Source organism: Agelaius phoeniceus, chromosome 12, assembly GCF_051311805.1.
Source record: "Agelaius phoeniceus isolate bAgePho1 chromosome 12, bAgePho1.hap1, whole genome shotgun sequence".
Lineage (NCBI taxonomy): Eukaryota > Metazoa > Chordata > Aves > Passeriformes > Icteridae > Agelaius > Agelaius phoeniceus.
In genome coordinates, this window is record NC_135276.1 from 8,805,630 (window position 1) to 8,831,055 (window position 25,426).

The 25,426-nt window shown below is 39.2% G+C and overlaps 1 protein-coding gene across 8 annotated transcripts in view; it reads left to right on the forward strand.

Moving 5' to 3' along the window:
- PHKB (phosphorylase kinase regulatory subunit beta) overlaps positions 1-25,426 on the forward strand; it is a 67,118-nt gene that overhangs the window by 28,074 nt on the left and 13,618 nt on the right. For all 8 annotated transcript variants that reach the window (XM_077185012.1, XM_077185014.1, XM_077185010.1 and 5 more), the window contains 13 exons: positions 1,792-1,869; positions 3,764-3,922; positions 6,925-7,019; positions 13,788-13,843; positions 14,009-14,102; positions 17,575-17,658; positions 17,847-17,951; positions 18,729-18,811; positions 18,892-18,982; positions 21,325-21,386; positions 21,475-21,637; positions 22,443-22,524; positions 24,619-24,676. In XM_077185012.1, coding sequence (XP_077041127.1) covers positions 1,792-1,869; positions 3,764-3,922; positions 6,925-7,019; positions 13,788-13,843; positions 14,009-14,102; positions 17,575-17,658; positions 17,847-17,951; positions 18,729-18,811; positions 18,892-18,982; positions 21,325-21,386; positions 21,475-21,637; positions 22,443-22,524; positions 24,619-24,676 — 1,210 coding nt within the window. The remainder of the gene's footprint in view (positions 1-1,791; positions 1,870-3,763; positions 3,923-6,924; positions 7,020-13,787; positions 13,844-14,008; positions 14,103-17,574; positions 17,659-17,846; positions 17,952-18,728; positions 18,812-18,891; positions 18,983-21,324; positions 21,387-21,474; positions 21,638-22,442; positions 22,525-24,618; positions 24,677-25,426) is intronic.

The window sequence follows — 25,426 nt, forward strand, 5'->3', positions numbered from 1 at the left end:
CAGTGGCACTAAATATCTCATTGAGAGTTCTGCCTCCTGGCTCACAAAACCCCAAGCATCCCAACCCGCTATATTTCAGCATTTCTAATGTGAACTGTTTTAGAATATAACTTAGTAAGGGTTTGTTAAAAGCTTCAATCTGTGGCATTATCCTGCATTGCCTTTTAAGCCTGAAAAACTTTCAGATGTATCAGAACTTCACAGCAGCAGGGGAAAGAAAAGGGAGGGAGAGCACCCTGCCACACTCAATGTGCACGGGGCTTCTCAAGTTGAACATTGTGTGGCAATTCAATCAGAATTCAGAAGAGAGCAAAGGGAACCAGGAAAGGTTTAATTTCCTTCTAGCCACAATTTTTCACATAGTCGGTCTGATTGAATAATAAAACAAAATAAAAAAATTAAAACAAAACCAACAAAAACAACACTACCTCGGTCTTGACATGGGGACAGGAGACACCAAAGGAGTTCAAGGGGTTTACTCAGGATGGAAGCAAGAACTTGCATAGAACAGAAGTCTGAATAAGAACATGAGTAGGGTTACAATTGTCAAAAAGATTTTTAAATGGATTAAAATCTGTCCATCTTTTCTAGCACATTGAATGGTTTGCAGATAAAGACAGTGAGGGGCACAGAAATCTGCCATCAGCCCCAACTGCTCAGTGGCCACCCACAGATTAAAATGTTATGTTTGAAGATATAATAAGGTTTCACAATTGATATTTCTAAAGAAATATTTGACATTTTTCAAAGAGTGAGGTCCAAAACTGAGGAGAAAGGCACTGACATTTAATGCTGCCCACTTGCAGTTTTGAGAACAAAAAGATAGTCATCTTCAACTGAGGCTAACAAAAGAATAGAAAAAGCATTTTACGCTTCTTGTATCCAAAAAACCCTAAAAATTACATACTTTGCATGTACTGTCCTTGTCCTTTTTGCATGGACCACACTTTTAGGAAATAGAACAATTGTATTAGTAGATTTTGTGCAAATAGCTCCAAATCCACAAGCTTCCTTAATGCAAAATCTGAAATGTATCCACAGCAATGGCAAAGAGACAAGGATGTGGGAGGAGCAGAGATTGCTCCTATGTCATGAGTATCCTCAAGTGTTTTGAAATGCTCAGTGTGTCACTTGAAACACACCTTTTTGTGTGCAAACTTTGATTGCATTTGTGTCTCTAGGTGATTGTAAATATTCTTGTGTATATACTCAGGAAGATTTGAAGATATGGTCAACAATACTTGTCAAGCTTTGGGTTTGGATGGAGTGTTAAAGAGCTATGGAAAGAAAAAAAAATTTGGTGGTTGAAGAAGGGAATGTTAGTATAAGATTTATAATGCCAAGTTTTCATCTAGCTTGTTCCACTTTGAATGTGAAAAAATATTCTGCTTTAAAACATCACCTTGCTTGTCAAATAGATCAGTTTTTTCTTTGATGAACAGAAATCGATTTTGTATTGTTAATATATATTACATTTAAGAACTTTCCATGAACTGGACATTACTCATGCTAGTATTTATCAGATTCATCTTGGGATATTCTGCTAAAACAGCTTTTAAAGGACTGGTAGACCCAAACATATCAGTGTCTCCCTAAAAGCAGCATCAGGGAGTTGACTGTTGTGATCTACAGCTCAGTCTTTTCCTTTCTGTGAGCTATTACCTGTGTAGGCACGTAATAGGTAGTTTTGAAAAGTAAGCACTGGATGTTTTTTATTCCTCTTTTATGAACCTTGAGGTCATGGAAAAATTATTTCTTCCATTAAATCAATTATTGTTTGGTTATTTTTAGGCATTTTTAGAGGAAATCCTACACAAGTAAAGGAATATCAGGATCTTCTGGACCCTTTACTTCAACATACACCTGAAGGTATTATCTGGAAATTGTTCTTCTGAAACAATTGTAGCTTTTTATTGACCTGAAATTGTAAAAATCCTGACTTTCCTATTAATGTATTAATTACTTTCCTAATGTATATTGTGGTCAGAGCAAATGAGAAGTAAGGACATCAACATGTCCTTACTTTTTCCTAGTGGAAAAATACTAATTCTAAAATAACCTCTTTTATGTAGATATATTGCATCACAAATTGTGATAATAAAAGTAACATGTTTCTGGAAACATCAGTAGCATTTTTCCAGAGAAATGTTACTTTAATTATCATAATTTATGTGATCCTAAAGTAAGATTTACACTGTGCCCACTCACTCCTCCCCTCATTCACCTCTGTTTCATTGTTTACAAAGTTCACTTCTCCTTTTCAGGCAAATATTAACTTCCAGCAGTCAGATTGTTTCAATGTCCCACCTGGACCCAGTTGAGAATTACTCTCATCATTCATTGTCACTTCATTTTGCAAGCTCTAAAAAATAATTTGGTATATGCGTGTTAAATTGTTTCTACCTTAGAGCTGGGAAAGTGGCTACATAATCATTTTATTATAAATGTTCTCTTTTTTAAATTGGGCACTTCAGAATTGTTGTGGCACTGCAGAAAAGGCTAGAGGTGGCCTACAGGCACAGCCATCCAAACTTCAGTTAAAAAAAGAAAAAGGCCATAAGTTTGAGTGGGAGGAAAAGAAATGGCCTGAGAACAGAACAATCCAATTTTAAAACTCAGCATTTAAGTCACCTGTTCTTACATCTGTGGTGCAGTTACACAAGTGCATGCAGAATATGCCTTGTTCTTTAAACTTTTTGAAGTGAACTAATTTCTGTAAGGCAGTCAAACATTTCCTTACCAAATTTGCGTTATGTAGCAAATTTTTCTTGCTGGTTGTTGCTTTTTTCTGATTAATAATGAGTATGTGAAGGTTCATGCACACTAAATTAATCTTGTGGTTCCTTTTGTTGCATGTCATCACAAATGTCCCATCTTAAAATTTCTGGGTGTGTTTTGGTGCCTCACTCATTTGAATCTAATATCTGTAATAACTGTTGCTTTTCCTTTTTTTTCTCTTCTTCTTCCCAGTAATTTGGTTTTTTTCTAAGCAAATAGTAAGACACTACAGCTTTATTCTGTTTATCACCTGTTGTTTATCCAAATTAGTTCAGGAGTAGAGCAATATTAAGGTGGAATTCAATTATGCAGGAAGCATATTAATTTGCTTTTCAATTTCATATTATTACGTCAGTCATTTGTAATCATGTCTCTAAATTCCTGATGCATGTCCACTTAAAAAGTTCTGAAATAAAGTTTAAAGTGATCAGCAATACCTGTGGCATAATTCTAGATACAAGGTATGTATCTTTAGTAGAGAAGTCATGCCATTTTGTTTCATGATGTTTCAAGATTCAAGTGCTCATTTTAAACATTTGGTGAATAAAATTATCCACAACCAAGGTGACTCTTTTTTGAGCAGGAGTTTAGTTAGAAAGAGTTGTCTGATATTGAGCCTGTGTTAACTGGGGGCACAACACCCTGAGTGTTTCACTGGGACCTGTCCAAAAGCTTTCATGGCTTTTGGTTAAGACTTTCTGCATTTTCCTTCAGGTGCCTTCTGGTAGTTTTAGTTTGCACAGAAGGTGCTGCACAGACAACATACCTGTTCTGGGAAGAAGTTCTGAAGAAATGTCTGGTGAAATCCAGAGTAGTTTAACATTCCCTGGGATTCCTCTCTGAGATAACAAAGAATGACAATCTCTGTTCAAACTGTTACCGGGGTGCAATATTTCCTGCTCTGGATCCACCTCAGCTTTCCTAGGGGACTCCAATCAAGTGATGGCAGTGATATTTACCCTCTGGCTGTGCTTGCTGTCCCCAGGGTGCCCTGTTGTCCCCAAGTATTACTACGTGCCTGCTGACTTTGTGGAGCTGGAGCAGAGGAGCCCGGGCAGCCAGCGGCGCTTCCCCAGTAACAACGGGCGGGACGGGAAGCTGTTCCTGTGGGGCCAGGCCGTGTACATCATTGCCAAGCTGCTGGGTGAGAGCTGCTCCTGCACCCTTGGCCTGCCTTCCTCCTCAACCCAGACTGGCACTGCCTTTATCTGAGACAGATAAAAATTGCTTTGCACTCTTCTTGGTTTATGCTGCATACTATAAAGCTTAGTGGAATATTTCATAGAGTACTGAAAATCTAAGCATGATGACAGTTTTCTTTTTTTTCTGGCTTTCCCTCTTATTTCCTGTTCTTCATGACTGAATATATTAATGTGATGCTTTCTGGGTTAACTGTATCAGCTTCATCTGATACAGCTTCATCACTGTACAGATACACTAAAAATCATTGCCCCAACTGCAATACTCCTCCCCTTAACCCTGCTCTCCTCATGCAAACACCTATGAACTAACATTTCATTGTAAATGATTTATGGCATTTAATTCAAATTATTGACTGCTTAAGCAAGACAAGTTGAAACTTTGAGTAGCTGCAGTCTCAGAGAAAGGCAATGATTCATTCATCTGGGTTATTTTTACCCTTTTTCAATTGTATGAGCAATTGAATGTGCGTGTCAAAGTTTGACCAGTGAAGGTTGTTATAGTGAATTTTAGTCACAAACTCTCAGTCTCACTTGGAATGATTTTATAGGCTAATGCAAAAAGAATGTTTAATCCAGAAAAATCTTCACAGTTGGGTTTTTCCTTTAGTATTTCTTTCAGGAGAAAGACATGATCAGCAGTTACCTAGTAATCAGTAGATGGAGTTCTGGAAACTATTTTTCTGTTAACACAGAAGGAAAACAGGTTGTTGGTAATAAAAATGAGAGAAATTTAAGAGGAGTTTAAAAATTCAGCAGTTGGCAAGAACAGTGGATGTATCTTTAGGTATAGAGGGACAGAGTCTGTCTGGTACTCCACCTGTTTGGTTTTGCTGTATTCCTTGCAAAATACCTCTTTGTGCCAACACTTCAAAGTAAATGCAGGCAATCTCACTATTAATTAAAAAAAATAATTTATCTTATAGGAGTATTAGCCAAGTAATCCTCCCATGTGTATGTAGGTTGCTGTAGTAGTTCTGCTAGTATTGGTCTGATATTTGTGTGTTTCTGTACCTGCAGAATGCTGGTTAAATAAGTTCTATTTATAGTTTGCTAGATGTTGTTTGTGTTACATAAACATTCTTGTGTTTCAGTTCTTTGCTGAACATTCTTACACACTGCTTTTTTATTTTATTTATTTTTAAATATTCTTTTTCAAAATATTCAAAATTTCAGTGCAATTTTTCCCTGCTTCTCTCGTAGTCTTTGGAGATCTTACAGCAATGAGTTCATCAGAGGTTGTTATATCAGGAACTCCATTTTTTCCTATTAACTTAGAGTTGGTGCATTCAATGTTGCTCCTTACTGTGAAAAGCTACTTGAATAACAATCTTGTCCTTGGTGAAAGTGTTTGTGTGTCTTACTTTGCTTGTTGGTTGTTGCTAATTAAGTGGAAGCCTGGCTCCAAATACTTTGATATCTGGGAAGGTACTGGTTTCCCATTTCATTATCCATTCAGAAATCATTGTGTTGCCTCCAGGGTATCAATTAATCTGTGTTTATTCAGCCTCCTTGCTCGAGCTGTGGAGGCAGCACACAGTACCACCTTTGGAGCCCCTGCTGCTGTCTCTGGGCCTGGGCTCTGCCTCTTGAGGTCCAAATGTTTCTAAATGCAGCCATGTGAGCCTGAGTCAATTCTTACCCTCCCACAGAGGGGCAAACAGAAACAGTCAAAATCTTCATCTTGCTTACAAACGCTGAGTAACAGAGTGCAAGTGCCTGTGTGTCACTGATGGAGGGCACATTTCTGCAACTGAAAAAATTGTTTATGAAGGAAAAAAGCATCTGTTTTGCAGGTGGTGATGCTGTTTTCCACAGAATTTCCTTCTTGCTTTGGATGAGGAGGTTTGTAAAACCTTTATGTTAAGGTCCCCATTTTGGAGGAAGGGAAAGGAATCCCTGGTATTCAGCTGTTTCATGCAACTGAAAATTCACTCAGTCTTCTGTTTAGTAGCTCACTTTGCTTTGTTTTCCCTTAGAGTTCTTGTATCTTGTTCTCTGGATTCAGTACTGCCTAGAACTAAGAATTTTAGCAATATTTTTATAGACCAAATGGATTAAATGTTGTCAGCTGCTGCTGATGCAGATAGGGAGCTAACAAAGGAATCTGCTTTTGCAGTCCAATACATTTGTACTTGTGATAATGGTGATGCATATTCACTAGCAGTTAGCTTAAGATTTGTATTAGTCTATTGATATATTGTGACTTACTCTGTGTTAGAAATTAGATCAAGTTTGGACAGTTTCCTGTCAAAATACAATTTTGGTAGGAGAAAGCTTATTTTAAGGGTATAATAGCTCATACTGGATTATGAACCTGTATTCAAGGAATTTGTTGAAAGTTTTTAGTAGTGTATTTTTATTGGAGCGCTTTTTCAGGAGAAGGTTAAAATACTGGGGTTTTAGGTTTGGTGGGGTTTTTCTCCCCCATGTAAAAAAACTCCATGTAGAAACTGCTAGATTTCAAATATTTTTAATTAGATTTTTTCACAATTTCTTCCTGAACTACCCTATTGAGAGGTACCTTTGAAATCTCTTGTTCTTTCCAGGATTCAAGTCATGTGATTACCTTGAGATAGAGGCTGTTTTGCTGGTTATTGAGTTTATAGTTAAAGCTCTAGAATAATTCCAGGGTTGTGGATTAAGGGCTTTGTAAGTGACTTGTGCTGTGGAGTCTGTTGTCTGCATATAATCTATTAACATATCTTTGTGAGCAAATAAAGACTTGGGGTTTTATACTACAGTGCTGTAATTAGCTGTAGCAAGAACAAAGCTTGAGTCATCCATTTTAAAATTAATAGAATTCTGAATTTTTCAGAATATGCTTTTATAAGTCATTGATCTAAAACAAAGCAGAACCAACTACAACACAAAAGTTGACATGTCTTTACAAAAGCTGCAGAAAGTACTGAAGTCATTCTGTATTTCTATTCTCATTTCCTTTCAGCTGATAAATTAGTGAGTCCTAAAGATCTGGACCCCATTGGCCGCTATGTGGCTCCCCAGGACCAGCGCAACGTCAGCATGAGGTTCTCCAACCAGGTCTGCATCAGCTTCCTATTCCAATATTGATATGGAAAATTTGTCATCTAAGTGCCATTCATGCTCCTCTAATATTGCAGTTAAAGTGCAAGGAAAATATTCAATATGGGTACATTTTCGGAATTGATGGAGGATTGCTTTCAAAAGGAGATTATAACATCTTCAGTTTTGAGGAAGTGATGAACATTTGCCTTCAAATTAAGTAATGCAGTCAAAATGATAGATAAAATGTAAATATAAATAACTGCTAATGAACAGGTATGTGTCTTGAGTTTTAAGTTATGTCAGGAAGGCAAGAATGAACCTGCTTTTCTTATTCCTTCAAAGTAATTTCAACTGCAATATATTAATACTTTTTGTATTTAGAGCTCCTAAGAGCTATAAGAATGAGGGGGTTTAGGTTTTTTTGGTTTTTTGGGGGTTTTTTTTGTTGGTTTTTGGGGTTTTGGGGGTGTGTTTTTGTTTTTGTTTTTTTTTCTTTTTGGATGGTTGATACACCATCCCTGAAGGTAGGTATTTAAAAGATGTGCAGATGTGGCATTTACAGACAGGGCTCAGTGTGGGTTTAGGAGTACTGGCTCAATGGTTGGATGACTGTAAAGGCCCTTTAATGATTCTGTGATTCCATGTGCTCCTGTATTTGGATTAAATGCACAGTAGGAATGAGTGACCAGGGATGGGGAATGCTTGAAACATGGTAATTCAAATCTGTGGTGAATGGGACAGCAAGATACGAACATGTCTGTGTGTAGGGGACTCCTTTAGTTAAACAGGTAAGAACTGTGGAAATGTGTAGCTCAAAGATGTGTTTTTATTTTTGTATAAGGAATGTGTATTTAAGAAGTTCCTTGTTCAGCATTGTGAATTTGTTACTGAAGCATAAAAGATGAAGTATTTATCTTAAGATTCACTCCAAGTTCAGAACTAAACAATGTTTTTCTTGTTCTATCCAAATGCTGCTTATCCCCTCAGTTTGCTCCTATTTCCTGTTTCCAAGGTAATCCATGTGCCTGGCTGTTGGTTCATTCATAAGGAGACTTTCATTGCTCACAGTGCAGCACTTGCCATGTTCCTGTGACACAATGAAAGCTCAGTGATGTCCTTTGTTCCTGGTTTCTTTGTTTGTTCTACATCATGGGATTATGAATGTGACAGGACCTGGGGGCTGCTGCCCCTTTTGAGGTGCCCTCAGGAGGGGCCTGTGTTGAGTCAGCCCATCTGATTCCTCTTTCTTTGCTTCTTCAAACCAGTCAGTTTTAATATGCCACAGCTGAGCACTTTGAAGAAGATGAGGCTTTGTTCTGAAGGCACTCTGTGACTCATCAGGAAGTGTCTTAGCAGAAAAGCATTTTTACAACGATTTGGGGTCCCCAGTATGTGATAGGCCATTTCCAGATCAGAGAGAAATAGCCTCTGCTCTGAGAGCTTCCCAAAAGTGATAATAAATAATGCAATGATCATTTATTTTCTCATGACTTAGACATTGAGGGCCACTTAGTGAGTCACTCAAGAACTTAGTAAAATGCAGCTACCCAGTAAAATTCAGCAATGCACTAGGGACTTTAAAAGTATTTCAAATGCATTGAGAATAACAGTTGCATTTTGATATTTTACTTCATCTTCAGACAGTGCATGAAGAAGGAAGGAAATTCTGAGCATGCCTATGTCTGCTGATAGCTGTGGTGATACTCCTTTGCCATAGAGGACTGTGGATGTGTTTCTTTGATATGTAAATGCCAAAACTATCCAAGATGTGGTACCCAGTGGGGGTTAGAAAGAAGGGATGCTCTCCTGAATTAGTGGGAAATGGAGACTGTGGCCTCAGGCCTTTGGCATTGCAGCCAGGAGGTTGTGGGATTTCTTTGGGGTAGTTTGTACTGAAACAGCTGCTGCAGTATTTTGGGTGGTTTTACTGCTACAGTATCAGGGCTAAATATTCCTTCATGCAGATGTCAAATGGGTCTTTGTTAAGAGAAGGTTGAAGATGCCCTGACATGACTCAGTAGAACTGTACCAGCAAAGGTCTTCAAGTTCCAGACAAGAATCTTGAGTTTGGCTTTTTTAATCCATGTTTTAGATTTGCTTAACCAGTTTGTGTGAATATTTGATTATGCCATTTTATCTAATTGAGCTAATTTATGCAAAATCAGTATCATATTTGCCTTAAAGTGCAGGGAAAATGACTAAAAATACCATGCAAAATGAGAGCACAGCACATCTTAATGATGTCTTTAGAAATCAAAAGTACTTTCTTCTCTTTAATGATGTCTTCTCTTTTCCATATAGCTAAGGAATTAGTCAGTTAAATAGAACAGAAAACTATTTCCATTTGTATTAAATTTTATTCCTGTAAGCAATAAACAAGGATATGTAAACATTTCAGAAGTCTGTGTATATAAATTTTGTTGTGATACTGCATTTTGAAAGGAGATGCACCAAAAAGAAGCCTTTTTAAATTTTTATTTGAAGCTCTGTGCTAAGTAAATATTTCTTCAAGAAATATGTATTCCATGTAGGCATGCTTTTATTTTGTGGTTGCATTGATTATAAACTCTAAACACTTGCCACTGAATAATGTGATTAATTTAATATATTTGTGGCTTTGGTCTCACTACAAAAATATATCTGATACCCTCATAGTAGTGTAGATTTAAGCAAGCAATGGAAAGTATTTCAAATATTCCAACCTTATTTTTACAGCTTAGAAGCATCAATGAAGAATTAGGTAAAGGAAAGTAAGGTGATATAGACTTCCAAAGGTAAAAGTGCTATGAAAACTGTGTATATAACTATGTATAATTACAGTGCATCAGAAAATCAGATCAAGGACAATCTCATTGCTTGTAGAAAACTGAGGTGTCAAATGAGCAGTACAGCAGAACCATAATGGCTACCAGTACTCATTTTGTGTGTTTATGGTTTGAAGGAAATGTTGTTTCACCTAATTCAATGCCAGAAGCTGTTATTTCCCACTTGGAGGGGGCTGTGTCCATATGTTGTTTCTTGGGGGAGTGCCAGGTGGTGCTGGAGCAGGGCTGTGTTTGCTGGGCTCAGTGTGTGTTCAGAGCCCACTGGGGCACTCTGGGTGTGCTTTGCACTCCTAACTCCCTCCAGGAGTTCCAAAGGAATGGAACCATCCATCCTCCCTTTACTTTGAAAGGAGATACTGCAGGATTCTGCTTCAGGGAGACTCTTTTGAGCCTCCTCTTTAGTGCTCCAGATCCAGGAGATTTTAACTGGGTTGGGGTTGTTGCATTCTCCTTGGGAGGATGTGGTGTAGGAGAGGATCTGGATGGTAACAATAACATTTGAGAGTGAGGTAGGGTGGGGTTTTCTGGAATTGTTTTGTATTTTACTGGCACATGTGAAAGCTGATTTATTGCTGTCTTGTGTAAATTTCATCTTTAACAAAAAATCATAATCTGACTAAACTGCCAGAGTAGGATTATTTCATGTTCTCAGTTAAGTTGAAACATGTGTTTAGGGTTACAATTAATTAGCTGGATTCTCTGCCTGTGATGACTGTATTCTTTTAATGTTTTGCTGTGTAGAGTTAATAAGCATTTGTAAAGATTTCATTTCAGGTACAGGGAATTAAGATTAATGCCTAGTGATGAAGAGAATTGGGAAGAGAGTAGTCAAAATAATAGACTGTGTATTTTTTTTATTTATTCAGGGAAATAGATAACATGTAAATAAGGAACTAAAATTATTACTTCTGGATAGACTGAGATATTTTAAGATTTTTATGTTTAGGATTAGACCATGTCTAATTTGGATGGAGCCATATTGGATGGTTTTTTTTGTCATGTTAATTGTCAACATGTTCATGCTTTCATTCCCTTTAATACAATTGCCTACCACAGTTAACACAGTTCTAAACCTGCCAACTGTTGGTTGGCAATTTGAGGCACACACATGTGCTGTGTTTGATTTCAGGGGCTGGTGTGGCTGTGCCAGTGGGCACAGGGTGCTCAGCACTGCCAGGAGCTCAGTGCCAGTGGGCACAGCATGGTCAGCACTGCCAGGAGCTCCAGTGGGCACAGGGTGCTCAGCACTGCCAGGAGCTCAGCACTGCCAGGAGCTCAGTGCCAGTGGGCACAGGGTGCTCAGCACTGCCAGGAGCTCAGTGCCAGTGGGCACAGGGTGCTCAGCACTGCCAGGAGCTCCAGTGGGCACAGGGTGGTCAGCACTGCCAGGAGCTCCAGTGGGCACAGGGTGCTCAGCAGTGCTCAGTGGTGCCCTGGGACAGCTGGGGTGTGGCTCAGGAGCAGGCAGGGGTCATGGGGGTGCAGTGCAGCCCCTCCTGTTGTGAGCTGTTCCTGTTTGCCTCTCCTCTCTCTGTGTGCTTGGGAGGCCCGGTGGGTGCCATTTCCATCGAGGCTCTCCAATGCTCTGCCTCCTTTCTGACATGCTCAATGAATGGGGTTTTTTCAGAGTTCTGAGGTTTCCTGGCAGTGTAAGCAGAAAGGCACAGTGATAACATCTGTGCAGTGAGAGGCTGACACTGAGCTGCTTTCTCTCCTTGTGCCAGGAACGGAGTCAGGGATTTTTCCCTTTATCCTACCTCCAGCAGTTTATAACCTTGTTAAAAACTGATTTTTTTTTTGTTTTAATTTTTTCCCCCTCCTTTTGGAGAGGAAGAACAACTAATCAGTCTTTTATCTTGTTCTTCTGAAGTATATTTATCATCTGCACAGCATGCAGAGTACAGCTGAAACCAATCCTTCTGCCAAGGATCCAAGGTGGCAACACAAGGCAGGAGGGGGAGCCTGGGCAGGGGGGCTGTCCTGGCATCTTGGGGAGACAGTGATGGATGTTGTGGGAACAATACCTGAGCTGGCCTTATTAGAAATGAGAAAGCTAAGACATTAAAATGGAATTTTTAACAAGAAGATTTATTTAGTGGAATATTCAGCAGTTTAATACTTTTCTGTATCTCTTTTTTTAAAATACACAGCAAATACTATATAGCACAATCATCACTGGAAAAGGTGACTTCCTTTTTTTGAGTGTTTTATCTATTAATTTGATCTGTGTTTCTCTAGGTCACTACTTGTGATCCTCCAGGCTGTGACATGTCAAATGACAGTGACAGTAACCTTCTGTTTCATGTTGCAGCAATCCTGTAGTTGTACTGCAATGATAGTTATATTTTTTCCACAATACTTTCAAAGGTCCAGTAGTTTTTCACACAGATTTTGTGTTGTGTGCCAGTTGTGCTGTAGCTGCATTTATGTAGTTCTGGCCTGTGTTAGCACCACCATTTATTGGCTGCTGTAAATGAATCCTGTCCTTGGCTGTGTGTGAGAGGCAGAACTCATGGGTTATGTACAATTTACAGGCTGTGCTTACACAGTCCTGCTCAGCTCTTCAGGGAGAGGGGAACTGAGTCTGAGCTCAAAGACACTGCCCAGGTCAGATCACAGGCTGTCTGCAAATCATTACTCTTGGAAGGGCCTCTCTCATTTTCAGGTTGGGGGGCTTCTGCTTTTTGTTTTATACACAATGATTATGGCTGAGCTTTGGGTTGAGTTTCCCTACTGTTTGTATAAATACAAGTGATAGCACAATGATCTTATTCTGAGCAGGAAAGTCTAATGTTGCTTGAACTTCTGACTGCTTCATCTAGTCTCTTTGTGCACATACTTACATCAGAAACTTATTTCATGTGGCAAAAAGTCCAGAATTTTTAGTGTAAATGTAGTGCTGACAGACTTCTGGAAAAAAGTTACCAAGAATTTCTTCTGCAAATCCCTAAGATCTTTATTGATATGAAGGCTCACAGCTGCCTGAGCAAGCAAGTGTTCCCTCTGAACTTCTCATTCTAAATCAATGTCTATCCCTCTATCATCACAAAAAATGCTGTCTTTTATACAATTGATAGAAGATGTGTTTAACTTCTGTCATTCATGTTCTGGTAGTTTCTAGACAAAAGCAGACAAAAGCATTTTAGCAATGAAAATGGGAGCTGCTCTTAGTTGTGCTGTTCTACAGTCAGTGAATGCCAGAGGAGTGAACCAGGACCAGGGGGTTGTTCACAGCTCATTCTGCCAGAGACAGCAAAGGTGAATTGCCAGATTGAGACCCAGAGTCAAGTCAATGATTTCACCCAACATGTTGAATTCACTCCTATTTGCATGGTTTCCTGATGAAAAATACTGGTATTTATTTCAAACATGAAGTGTCAGTGTAATAGGCAGTGCAAGGAAATGCAGCTGTCTCCAGTAAATGTAATATGTCTTTCATGTCACTGAAGAGCAGCTGTGTGATGACAATTTTTCAGAGTAAAGGTTTGAAATTATCAGGTCATTATTTCTAAGTGAATTTTGTTGTTTAGCCAAAAAGCTGAATAATTTCACTCATTACAGAAATATTTATCAAAACATTAGGTCATATCAGGCATCTAGGAGATCTATTGATTGGATAAATTCCAAATTTTTGTATGGAATAGAATGTTTTCCTTATGTAGTTCTTCTTAATTAAAGAAACCCCCTAACTAATCCAAGCAATGTAATTATTACCAGAAATCTGTTTATTACCAATTCTCCAAAATGTGTCTTGCAGAGTATTATTGGTAGGACAGGCTTCCTGGAGTCTTAAGATTTATAAATCTTTCAATTTGCTCACACCATAAGAAAAAGCAATGCAGACAGTGCTGTCTGTCATAGTTGTGGATTGTTTGAATAGCCATTGTCCTTGGTCATACTATTTTGAATAAAATCTTTAGTTAGCAATGCCAGTAATGATTTTGTCATTATTTTGCAGGGTCCCTTAGAAAATGATTTGGTGGTCCATGTGGCCCTGATAGCAGAAAGCCAGCGGTATGTATTTACTTTTGTTGAGTACCTGTGTTTTAAGGAAGGGTTGAACAATACATCTGAAATGGTGTAGAATAAAATGCTGCTACTTGTATACATCTGCTGGCAAGAGAATTATTGAAACTATTCTGTGATTTGTCATTAAATGTATCTGTATTTCATTTGTAGCCTGCAAGTATTTCTGAACACCTATGGAATCCAAACTCAGACTCCCCAGCAGGTGGAACCCATTCAGATATGGGCTCAGAAAGAACTTGTCAAAGTAAGGAATTCTGCATTTAAAATTATTTATCCATCTGGGTATTTCTTTTACAAAAACAAGGATATATATCAAGCTCTTAGCCTTGTATCTCCCTAAGCTGATGTTTACATATTTCTGTCCTCCTAAAGCAGTTGCAGGGTGTGCTGGCACTGGAAGTTACAGATGCCTGCAGCTTTCAGGGAAATGTAGGAACCCACATGTTCTGTATTATCTGATTACACTTATTGCCTGAGCCACTTTCAAAGTCTAATGAATGAATAATAAAATTTTAATAACATTAGTAGCTTGGTAAACTGAATGAATCTTGATGGAGAAACAAGCAAGTGAGCAATAGTCAAAGAAATGGATTAAGGCAGTAGGCATAAACCATGATAGGATTTCATAGTGCAGCCCCTGGAACAGGCAATATCCACATCTGTCACTGGTTTCCCTTGGATTGACTATATCCAGGAAGTTTTGGGTTTGAAATCCTTTTTGGTCCACCCCTTTAGCTGAGCACATTTAACATAGCATAGTTAGAAATTAATGGGATGAAGGATCATCTTCAGCATCCCCTTCATCCTCCCTGAAGGCTCTGTTTTCTACTGGGGCAAGGAGTCTCCTGAGGGACAATCACATCCTTCCATCCTTCCAGGCCTGGGCTGGCCCTGCTGGTCCTGGCTCTAGGTCAGACACAAAGCTCCTGCTGAAGCTGTGTTGTGCAAATGGTGTCACACAAGAGTGATGAATGTCTGGGGCAGTGCAGTGACAAATTCTGTTTGCCAGCCCCATTGTAGAACAGGTCACTGTGTAGGGCTCTCCCTCAGAAATCAGGTCACATGGCCAATGCCACGATGCATCAGGAGTCTGTAGGACACAAGGAAAAAAGCCAGCCCAAAACTAGAGAATATAGCAACATATTTTGGGTTTCTTAAGTTTCTGAGGATGAAGGATGTGCTAAACCTGGCTTATTCAGAAAAATGCTTGCCCCAAATAACAGCTACCACTAAAACCTGAGGACTAAAACAGGGGGAAGAGAAAAAGCCATGTTTCCATTCATCCTTGTTCATTTCTGAACCCATTTTTACTCACTAGCTTTCATGATAATATATTCCAAAACATGTTCTCTTTGTCTGTATCTGTCCTGAAATTCTGTACTGAAACTTTGGTTTAACAAATGAATACTCCATAACTTTACTATAGAGGTATACATTGTCTCTCTGTCATCCATCACTTTTTTGGTTTCCCTGCCAAAAAGATGAGACCTTCATTAAGTTTTATTATTATCACTTAAATTCCTATCTATGGAAAGTTCTGCGTTAGGATTTATTTTTCTAAAGCTGTTGAGACATCTGGCAATTCTGACACTTCCTTTATCCTTATGATGGGTAGGTACAGCTGCCTCATCAAAACTTACTTTGTAAAGGAGTGCCATGAAAATATTAATTCACCTGATACAAAACCTCTTCTTAATGGGCTTCTAATACAGGCTCTGCCAGAGCTGTGAAGTAAAGAGAGTGTTTGGGGTGTTATGAAAACTGGGGTTTGATCTTGGGGCTTCTGCCAATAACCAAAATGAACCAAAAAGCAAAGAAACAAAAGCTCCTGGCAGTATTTGTCATCCTTTGAGGGGAAAGGAAGCCAACAGTGGAACAATCAATGTATTTTGGGGAATAGAAGGTTGATCTGTGGAAAATACGGATCTCAATATTTCCTACTCTGATGCTGTCAGTTCTAAGGAGTATTTAATTTTATAAGAAACTTTTGAACTGCTCTGTTATCATCTAAACATGATAACAGTTTAAATCTTTAGACTTATTAACAAACATGTGTCCAAAAAAGTGCTGTAAAACAAATGGATGGGGACTGAAAGTAGAACTTGAAGTCGTGTAAAGATATCCAAAGTGGGGACCGTGGGGAAAAGAGAAGAAAGAAAAGAGAAGGAAGAGATAAACAATAAAATGGGACAAGATACATGTAATACATGGGAAAAAAGTACATGTGGAGTGGAATTACAGCACAGGAGAGGAGCAGAACACCCCTGGGCATGGACTGAGAGGAGGAGAGGGAGCACAGAAACAGATGGTGTGCAAGACAGCTGCATTTTGGGTCATGCTCATAAATCAACCCCACAGCCCAGTCTGCTTTCACAGCCATTTCTTGCTATTAGCAGCCTAATAATCCAGAATGGAAGGGCTTTTTAATAAAAAAACCCAAAGGTGCTTGAAGCAGCTGGACTTGAATGAATTGTGCCTGGTGCTGATCTGAGCTTTGATTGTAACAGATCAGGCTGGAGAGCTCTCACTAGGGGAGGAACCTGCTGCAGTAGCCTGTGTGCCCACAGGGGCCTCAAGCTACAGAGCCCTCAGGGAAACAGACAACATTGCAATGCTAATGCAGCTCTGCTTTTGTTAAGAAAACGTTTCATGTTCTGCATTCCAGCAAAATAAAGGTCCTTTAGGTATTAACTGGCCCTGTCTACTGCCCTTCTTCCAATCTCCCTCATTCACCACAGCAGAGGTTCAGCATTGTTTGTTATGCACAGGTAGGTTATTGAAGGCTATCAGTGCTCTATGTCTCCATCCTTGCCCACTTGAATCCAGTTCCTTCCTCTGGATCAACAGGGCTTGTGGGTAATTTTGTTTATTTCCTTTTTTAAATAGCTCTTGGTATTAGTGCAGAAACAGGATCAGGAAGGCCCCAAGCTGACAGCAATAGAAAGCTATTGAGTGTAATGTTTGTTCAAGTGTTTGCTTTCTTTGCTTCTGAATTATCTTCCTATAACACAAAAAAAGATTGAACTTCAGAAAATGTTCAGAATTCTGAATATTCTGCAGTAATGGTGGGTTCCTTACCTAAAACAGGCCAAGTAAGGAAAAATTACATCTTTCAGTCAGGTTTAACTGATGCATTTATACTGTATTGCTCTCAGATTAGTTGTTTTCTTATGGTTTTATACTGATAAAATGTAATAAGTGAAAATTATTTTTGCAAAATTGTATCAGTTGAATGACAGGCATACATAACTAATAAGAATCAAGCTGTGAATAATGAGATAATTCCCTCTTGCTTGTGTTGTTGATGCATTAATTTTACAAATTTGTACAAAGATATTTAAAGGGTTCCTATATTACTCTTTTACTTTTGTATCCACTCTGGAAAAGCATTACAGAAGGCAAATTTGGCTAGCCAATAAATGCAAATGATCCTTTAAAAATTATTTCAATAAGCAATTTGAAAAATCAATAAATATTTTACTTACATAGAATAGAAAAGTAATCATTGCAGAGCAAGAAGTTAAAAAGAAGATCTAATACAGGAAACAAAACAAGTGTTTTTAGAAAACACAGCCCTGAACAGCAATAGCAGCCACATTTTCTGAATCATTTTCTAATCAAAGCAGACTGCACACAGCTTTCTTTGTGAGATGTGGCAGGAGATGGAGAAGGCTGCTATCTAGGTTTTTATCAGTTTTCATAACTCTTTTTCACAGGCTTACTTCCATTTGGGAGTCAATGAGAAATTGGGATTATCTGGAAGACCGGACAGACCCATAGGATGCCTTGGAACATCAAAGGTTATTACAAGAAAAGTTTATATTCTCCTTATTGATAAATATTTCAGATAAACATTTAGTCTATGTGATTTTAACTAGAATTGAAATGTAATATTATTTTGTGCATATTTTATGACATTCAAGTCCTGGTATTTGGCTCTGATGGATGTTTTAAAGAAGAGATTAATGAAAGTTTTCTTTCTCAACAGATTTACCGAATCCTGGGGAAGACTGTAGTTTGCTACTCGATCATTTTTGATCTCAGTGATTTCTACATGTCTCAGGATGTTATGATGTTGATTGATGACATTAAGGTATTTGTAACTTTTCATTTGAGTAACTGACAAAAATAGTCTGTAGAAGAATAAACTGTGCAGTCTGATGAAACAGAAGACTGAAAGGGGAACACAGTAGAGTGTGTATTATTATAATACAAAAATAAACCTGCAGCTAGAAAGTGTATTGAGACAAATATCATGTCTGCCCAGTATGAGTTCTAGTGAGTATCTCCCTGTGACAAAAAAACCTGCCCCCCAAGTGACTGGGAATGCTGTAGGGCAGCAAGCAAATTATCATTAGTTTCTTTGGAAGAACAAATGTTCTTGCCTGAAAAAAGGAACAAGACTGGTGTTTACAGGAGATATGAAAGCCTTACATGGAGGAGACACTACTTGATTTTGCACCAATATTAAAACCTGCTCCCCTTCCTGTCTGTAAGGTTGATAGCAGCTCAGAGCTCACTCCCCATGTGCACAGAAGGTGGCCCTGGTGCTTCCATCCCAGTGGCTGGGATTCAAGCCCTGGATCCCCACACACATTTTCTAGGTTGTTGCCTGTAGTTCAGAGCACTGCCCTGTCTCATCCTTTGCTCCATGATCCATTCATTTTCTTAGGAGTATTTTCAGAACACTTAGGGAATAGCAGGGCCTGACAGCAGCTTTCTGTTGCAGAAATGTGTTGGTGCTTTAGCAGCTGAGGTGTTTTTAAGCTGCTGGGTTTTCAGGGCTGTAGGTGCTCTGCTGTCTTGCACTGTGTGTTGTGCTGGCTGTGTTCTTTGGGGTGTTTTGTGACTGAGGCTCCTCCTTGCCCAGAATGCCCTGCAGTTCATTAAGCAGTACTGGAAAATGCACGGCCGGCCCCTGTTCGTGGTGCTCATCCGGGAGGACAACATCAGGTAGGGAGGGAGAAAAGCAGCATTTGCAGTGTGGGGCTTTCCTGAGGGCAAGATTGATGGAGTTCTGTTTCAAATTGCAGAGGGAGCAGATTCAGTCCCATATTAGATATGCTGGCAGCCTTTAGAAAGGGACTTGTTGGAGGAGTGAAGGTTCACGTTGACAGAGTACAGGTAAGGTGTCTCTCCTGACTCCTGTGTTCTTTCCTCCTGGTACTGCTACATGTATTCTTACTACTTTGGGGCTTTATGTGACTTCTGATTTTATTTAGTTTCATAAAAATAAGAAGTCAAGACATCTAGTACTGTTTGTTTTGTCTCAACAGAAACATGGGTTTATTTTAATTCCTTTTGATGTGTCTTTTGAAAGTCATAATCTTCACAGAGGATTTTCAGAAGGGAAAGGGGTGTTTTTTGTTAGGCAATCTTGTGAAATTACTACCAAAGGATAAAGCCACAGTGTCAAGCACTGAGGGATTTCTTTTGATTAGGTAATCACAGAGGGGGGGGAAAAAAAGTGCTTCACATATATTAAAATTCTTACAAGAACTAAGATCTAGTTTTAACATCTTTACTGTTTGAATGAATCTTAAAGCAGGAACATTGCTTCATTAAAATGTGAAAATTACCAAGACAGGTGCTGACTTTACCTACTCCTATGTGGCAGCTAATCTTAGTTTGCACCTATTGAACTATACTTTTTTTGTAAGAGAGAAGACTAAAGACAGACTTCTTGTTCCCTAGAAGATCATTAATTTGTAGAAGAGCTGGGTCATTGGGAAAGAAAATGCTTCTAGCTGTGATGGTTTAAGATATCCCTGCAATCTTTAAGTATTTATGTATTTCTCCTGCTCACATGCAGGTCATGGAGTCTCCCCTGGTACCACTGACTCTTCCTAGAGCAAATGCCATTACTGCCCATGGAAAACATTTCATTTGGCCACAGGGTTGTTGTTGTTGTGGTTTGGTTTGGTTATTTGTTTTTTAAATTTGACTGCAATGACTTTCTTGCCTTGCAAGAAAGATTTATCAGAAAGGAAGTTTCTCCATCTACCTGTGTCCTTACTCTAAGCACTGCACTGGACAGCCATTGGGGAGTAAACTTTGCCTTCCATACTCACTGACCTTCTGGAAAGATTCTTTTTCCAATATAAAAAGTAAGGAGTTGTTTTAAAGGGTTTAAGATGGTGGACAGTCCCTGGTCTTTGCTTTATTTGTTAGCCATTGAACAGAGCACATGGGAGGATACAAACAAATGTTTGTCTGACTTGAAGGCCAGTGGAGAAGGTGGGTGGGTGCCTTTCCTGCTGGGCACCCTGTGCCTCTGCAGCAGCTGAGCTGGAGTCTCTGTCTTACTGCACAGTTGGCATTTTGTTAAGTCTTGTTTCATTATAGGGGAGGATTTGGGAAGAGAACAGGGGACATTTCTAATTCCTGGTGTTTTCTTGAATAATTCATTTATTCCAACAAAATATATATTGATCTTTGTCAGTTGCATTCAGCTGCTTCTTTAAGGTGCACATGTTAAACATGCCTGAGAGAGAATTTGTATCTCTAATTGGGTGAAGGCTCTTTTTTTGCTGTAAAGTATACCAAATCTGATTTAATTTAAGATTTTGTATGCTCAGAAGTTTTGTAGCTCTTTTCTGATTTTTACTTTCATTGTCATCATGTGTTCAAGCAGATGTGCAAGGCAAAGAATGAATGGCACCAGTAATAAAAGCAAAGCAGGGTTTTTATATTCTGTCATCTCACAGTGTAACAGATCAATGTTTTACTGCAACTCATGTACAATGAAAATGGAATATAAAAAGTCACAAAACACACTCAGTTTTATTTAGCTAATGAGACCAATCAAAAGCAGTCTTAAAAATGCTGTAGTACAATACAATTCCTCTGGCAGTAGATAAATGGGGAATTCCTATAAATTCAGAGTGAATGAGTTGTAATGACTGCATCAGATAAATGCAGCACTGACTTTCAACTCTGTAATCTTTTGAGATGGAAGTATTTGTAAACTGCATTTGATGTGCAAACTTAGGCCAGGCATGCTTGGGTTAGGGAATGAGCACAGAGTGGGAATGTTCTTTGTAGGGCTTGCCTGAAACATCAGTGAGGCTGACAGGAAAACCTCCTGGCCTTCAGCCATCCCTGGAATCATGAGCTGTGGGCTCCAGAACATGGGGACTGTGCAGGACTCTGAGGAAGGCAAATCCTCAGTCTCAGTGTTTCCATCTGCCCTGGCTTTGGGGTGGGCAGTGCTGGATGGAGCTGGACAGGACAAAAGAAAATGGAACATGAGCAAAAAGGAGACAGCAGCCCCAAGAGACTTCTGCTGCCTTAAGCTCTCTTTTTCCTCATGAAAGAGCAAAAATACTCTGAAAGTGTAAAATATTTGGAATTGTAGATAACAAAACTACTTTCTCAATGGAAACCACCAGCAACATATTGAGATTAAAAGACAGCTATATAGTTATGTATATATTTTAAAATTTGTTTTCAATTTTTCATTGCAGACATTAATCTCTGGAGCAGTTGTTGAACAACTTGACTTCCTAAGCATCACTGAAACAGAAGAGTAAGGCTATATGTAAATAGTGGTGATGATTTATGTGATTATTAAAATATTTTCTGAACCATGAAGAAATTAAATACTTATTTTTCAGGGCTCCTGTATTTAAGAGTTTGGAGGAGCTGGATCTTCCAAAACATTCAAAAGTCAAGAGACAATCTAGTACTCCCAATGCTTCTGAACTTGAGCAGCAACCAGATGTAAATATTAATGACTGGAAAAACAAGTCAACATATGAGATCCTGCAGAAACTTGATGTAAGAAAACTTGATAAAAGTACAATGTAACTTCATTCTTGTGAAATAAGAAATTCTGTGCTGATACTCTTTTTACTTTTAGCCTTAGATCAGCATGATCAGTGTTGGGGCACAGCTAATAATATGAAATATCTGATATTCCTCTCCATACTCAGGGAATCCTCCTCTTTATCCATCACAGAGCTCCCTGGCCCTTCAAGTGTAGCTGTTGGCTCTCAGTTCTGCCAGGTGCCCCAGTCATCCCTGGTGCCAGGTGACCCTCTGGATCCACTTGCATGTGTCCTAAGAACAGATATTTTATTGACAAATTGCTTATCAAAAGAGACTTGAGCAGTGGGCATTCACTTGAATGGACTGGGAACTTCTTAATGGCATCAAGGGATGGTTCCAATCTGCCACTTGTTTCCTGTACCTAGAGGAACACTTCAGTAACTGTTCTAGATCTAGTGTTGGTACAAACACACCAAGTGTTCTGCTTGGTTCCCTATTTCATTACAAGCATTTCTGCTGTAAATTAAAGGACCTGAGAATGAAAAATCAGGAAACTTTTCCAAGGTCAAATTATTACAGCTTAATATGACCCACAGAGAAGGCTCTGTATGCAGCAGTGACAAGGAGACAGCACACACAGGTATGGAATAGTTGTTAAATCCCCTTGAAAATAAAATAATTATACTTTTCCTTAAATTGAAAAGAAGAAAAGGCCCTTTGGTTTCACCTGAAATTTTTAATAGCTCTTCTGGCTTTGCTTCAGTGACAATCTGAAGGCTGTTTATGGTTCTGTTGTTGCTGTTTTTTATTTAAGGACTGCAGTTGCCTGGCAAGTCAAGTGTTACTCTCGAGTATATTGCTCAAAAGGGAAGGGCCGAATTTCATCACCAAGGAAGGTAAGAGCTCCTGCCATGTCACTGCTCTGAGGAAGCAGCTCTGTGTTCAGTTGCAATGAACATGAATAAGAGCTGTGCTTGCCAGCACTTATGGAGCTCTTTTCTCTGCCATTTAGAGCAATTTCTGCATTAAATAGGAGATGCAAATTGATGGTGTGGTGGGGAATGAGCTGCTGGATATAGGAATGCTTTTAGACTGTTGATAGGCCAGTGCTGTATCTGGTTGTAATTTTGTATGCATAGATTAGAAAAAAATTACAGGATTTGCCCTTACAAAGAAAACAGAAACAAAAGTCTAAATAGTCTGTACTATATGAGGCTTTATACTGAATTTTTATTCTGCTTTGATGTAATCTCACTTCAGTTCAATGTATCTGTGAAGCTCTGGTTTTGTATTAGGGCTTTGTTTTAGAGCACAGGGTCTAAATTCCTGTAATGTAATTCTGAGAAGGCTACTGAGGCTTTGGGATTTTGTGCTGCAAAGTTTGGTGTTTTGTCTTTTTTCCCAAAGATTGCTTTTTAGTTGCCTTTTTATATATGATTACTCAGAAAAAAGAGGGCTATTCAAATCAAATAGTATGAGTAACTCTTAGTTACTCATCAAGCAATGGGACTTCCCATCTCATGTTACAGAGCCCTGCTTCTTAATTTTGGTAGGAGATGGCTGCTTCATGTGGAGAAGAGCTGTCATATTGACATAAACATACATTGTATCTGCATTGCTGTGTTACCAAGATCATAGAACCTCTAGGATATTGTGAGTTGGAAGGGACCCACAAGGATCATCATCCTTGACAGCCCACCACAGCCATCCCCCCGTGTGCCTGAGAGCTGCTGAGCTCTGTCAGGCTGTGCTGTGCCCTGGGGAGCCTGCTCAGTGCCCAGCCACCCTCTGGTGAGGAACCTTTGCTTGATATTCGACCTAAACCTCCCCTGCCTCAACTCCAGCCATTTCCTTGAGTCCTGTCATTGGTCACAGAGTGAGGAGATCTGCTCCTGCCCCTCTGCTGCCCCTGGTGAGGATGTTACAGATCCCAGTGAGGGCTCTCCTCAGTCTGCTCTGGCCTCCACAAGCCAAGTCACCTCAGCCACTCCTCACATGGCTTCCTGCTAAATCCTTCACCATCTTCCTGTGCCTCCTTTGGACACTTCCTAATATCTTTTTATCTTTCCTCTGTTGTGGTGCCCAAAACTGCCCACAGGACTGGAAAGCCACCTCAAGTGGGATAAAACCCCTTGGCTGATAACCCAGTGCATTGTGCAAGCTGTGGCTACAATCTGCACCTTAGGCCATGTGGGCTCTGCTGTGGCCTTTTCCAGCTGTCACCTGAAGTGCTGGGAGGCTTTGGGAGCTCAGGAGCTTCCTTTAGTCCTTTGTAGGTTGTGTTCTTTGCTCTGGAAACAGCTCAGGGCAGATTCCCTAACCTCTGTGAGCAAGCAGTGTTACCATTACAACCCAGCCATTGGATCACGATGATGGACTTAAAAACGCTGTTGAAATCAATTGAATCCAAAAAAAGTGCAGTTGTGCCTCTGAGTGTTCAGAGCTGACTTGTGCAGACCTGTCAGTGCCATCCCATATGAAATGGTGGTGATGATAACCTTGTTAACAGGCACCTTGGATTGAAGGGGCTGAGCCACTGCCTAAGAGTTCTGTGCATGGAGACTGTGAGACTGACATGAGTAATCACCCAATCAATAACACACAAATCTAAACACAGAGGCTGAAGAACTTGAGGTTCTGCAGTCTGAGGATGTACTTGTGATGGGGTGTACCTTTATAGGCCAAATCTCTGTGTAGATTAATTTTCTCCAATATATTGCAAGAACAGGTGATATTATAGGTGTCTCTACAGCAGGCACAGCAAATTCAGCTGAAATCTGGTTTGGCTTTTTCATAACAACATAAACTAGGAGACAGGGGACTTGATTGCATCTGAATTTTAGATGTACACCATAATAGATAAGTGCTTTGCTAAAGCAGCTTCAGAATTAACTGGTCTCATCAAACTTGCCTTATTACTATTAAATGATAGCCTGTGCATCTTTTTTTGCTTGTGTTTTGTTTTTCTTTTCTTTGTTCAATCCCTTAAGGTACTGTTGCTGAGCACATTGAAAGAATCTACAGACGAGCTGGCAGCAGAAAGCTCTGGTTTGTATACAAATATCATGTTCCTTCTGCCTTACACCAGTTTTGTTTTCCTAATGTTTTTATAGAAAGTAAGGCTGGATTCTCACACACTTAAAGGGGGAAAATGGCAGCATTCCTGACAGTTGTATTGGTGCATGGCAGCTGAAGGTCTGGTTTAATAGGCTTAAAAAAATTAAGAAACAGTTTCTTACTGTTATCTTTTAAAATACAAAAGCAATAGGCTGATTTTGCACTGAGTGCTGTTGCCAATACACAGGCCCCATTACATTGAAATAATGTGAGAAGAATGTTAATATTCTTGTTTCTTACAGGGCATGATAAAATATTGTCACTAGTGCCATGTAGGAAGGCTGGTGATAAGATATAAATCATTTAATCTGATGCACTAACTCAGATTTATTGCCCTGAAGTAATTTGCTTTAAGCCTGACTTTGACACAATAACTTTAAAAGGTTTCAGCAAGTAGGTTGATATTTACATGTTGTTTATTAATTTCTTTGCCCTGAAGCTCAGTAGAAGTTTAATTTCTTTTTATCAAAGTCAAGCCTGTCCTGAACTCTGTTCTCTCACTCTGTAACTATTCCTTACAGGTCAGTAAATACAAATATGTTTTTCTTTTTTTGTTTCTACATGCAGTTAAATGGGCCTTTGCCAATAATGAGGTAGACCCAAAATACCTTGGTGGTATTTTTTGTAATTAATAAAAATCAGAAGTATTTTTAGGAACAAAATATATAAACTGTTTTTCAT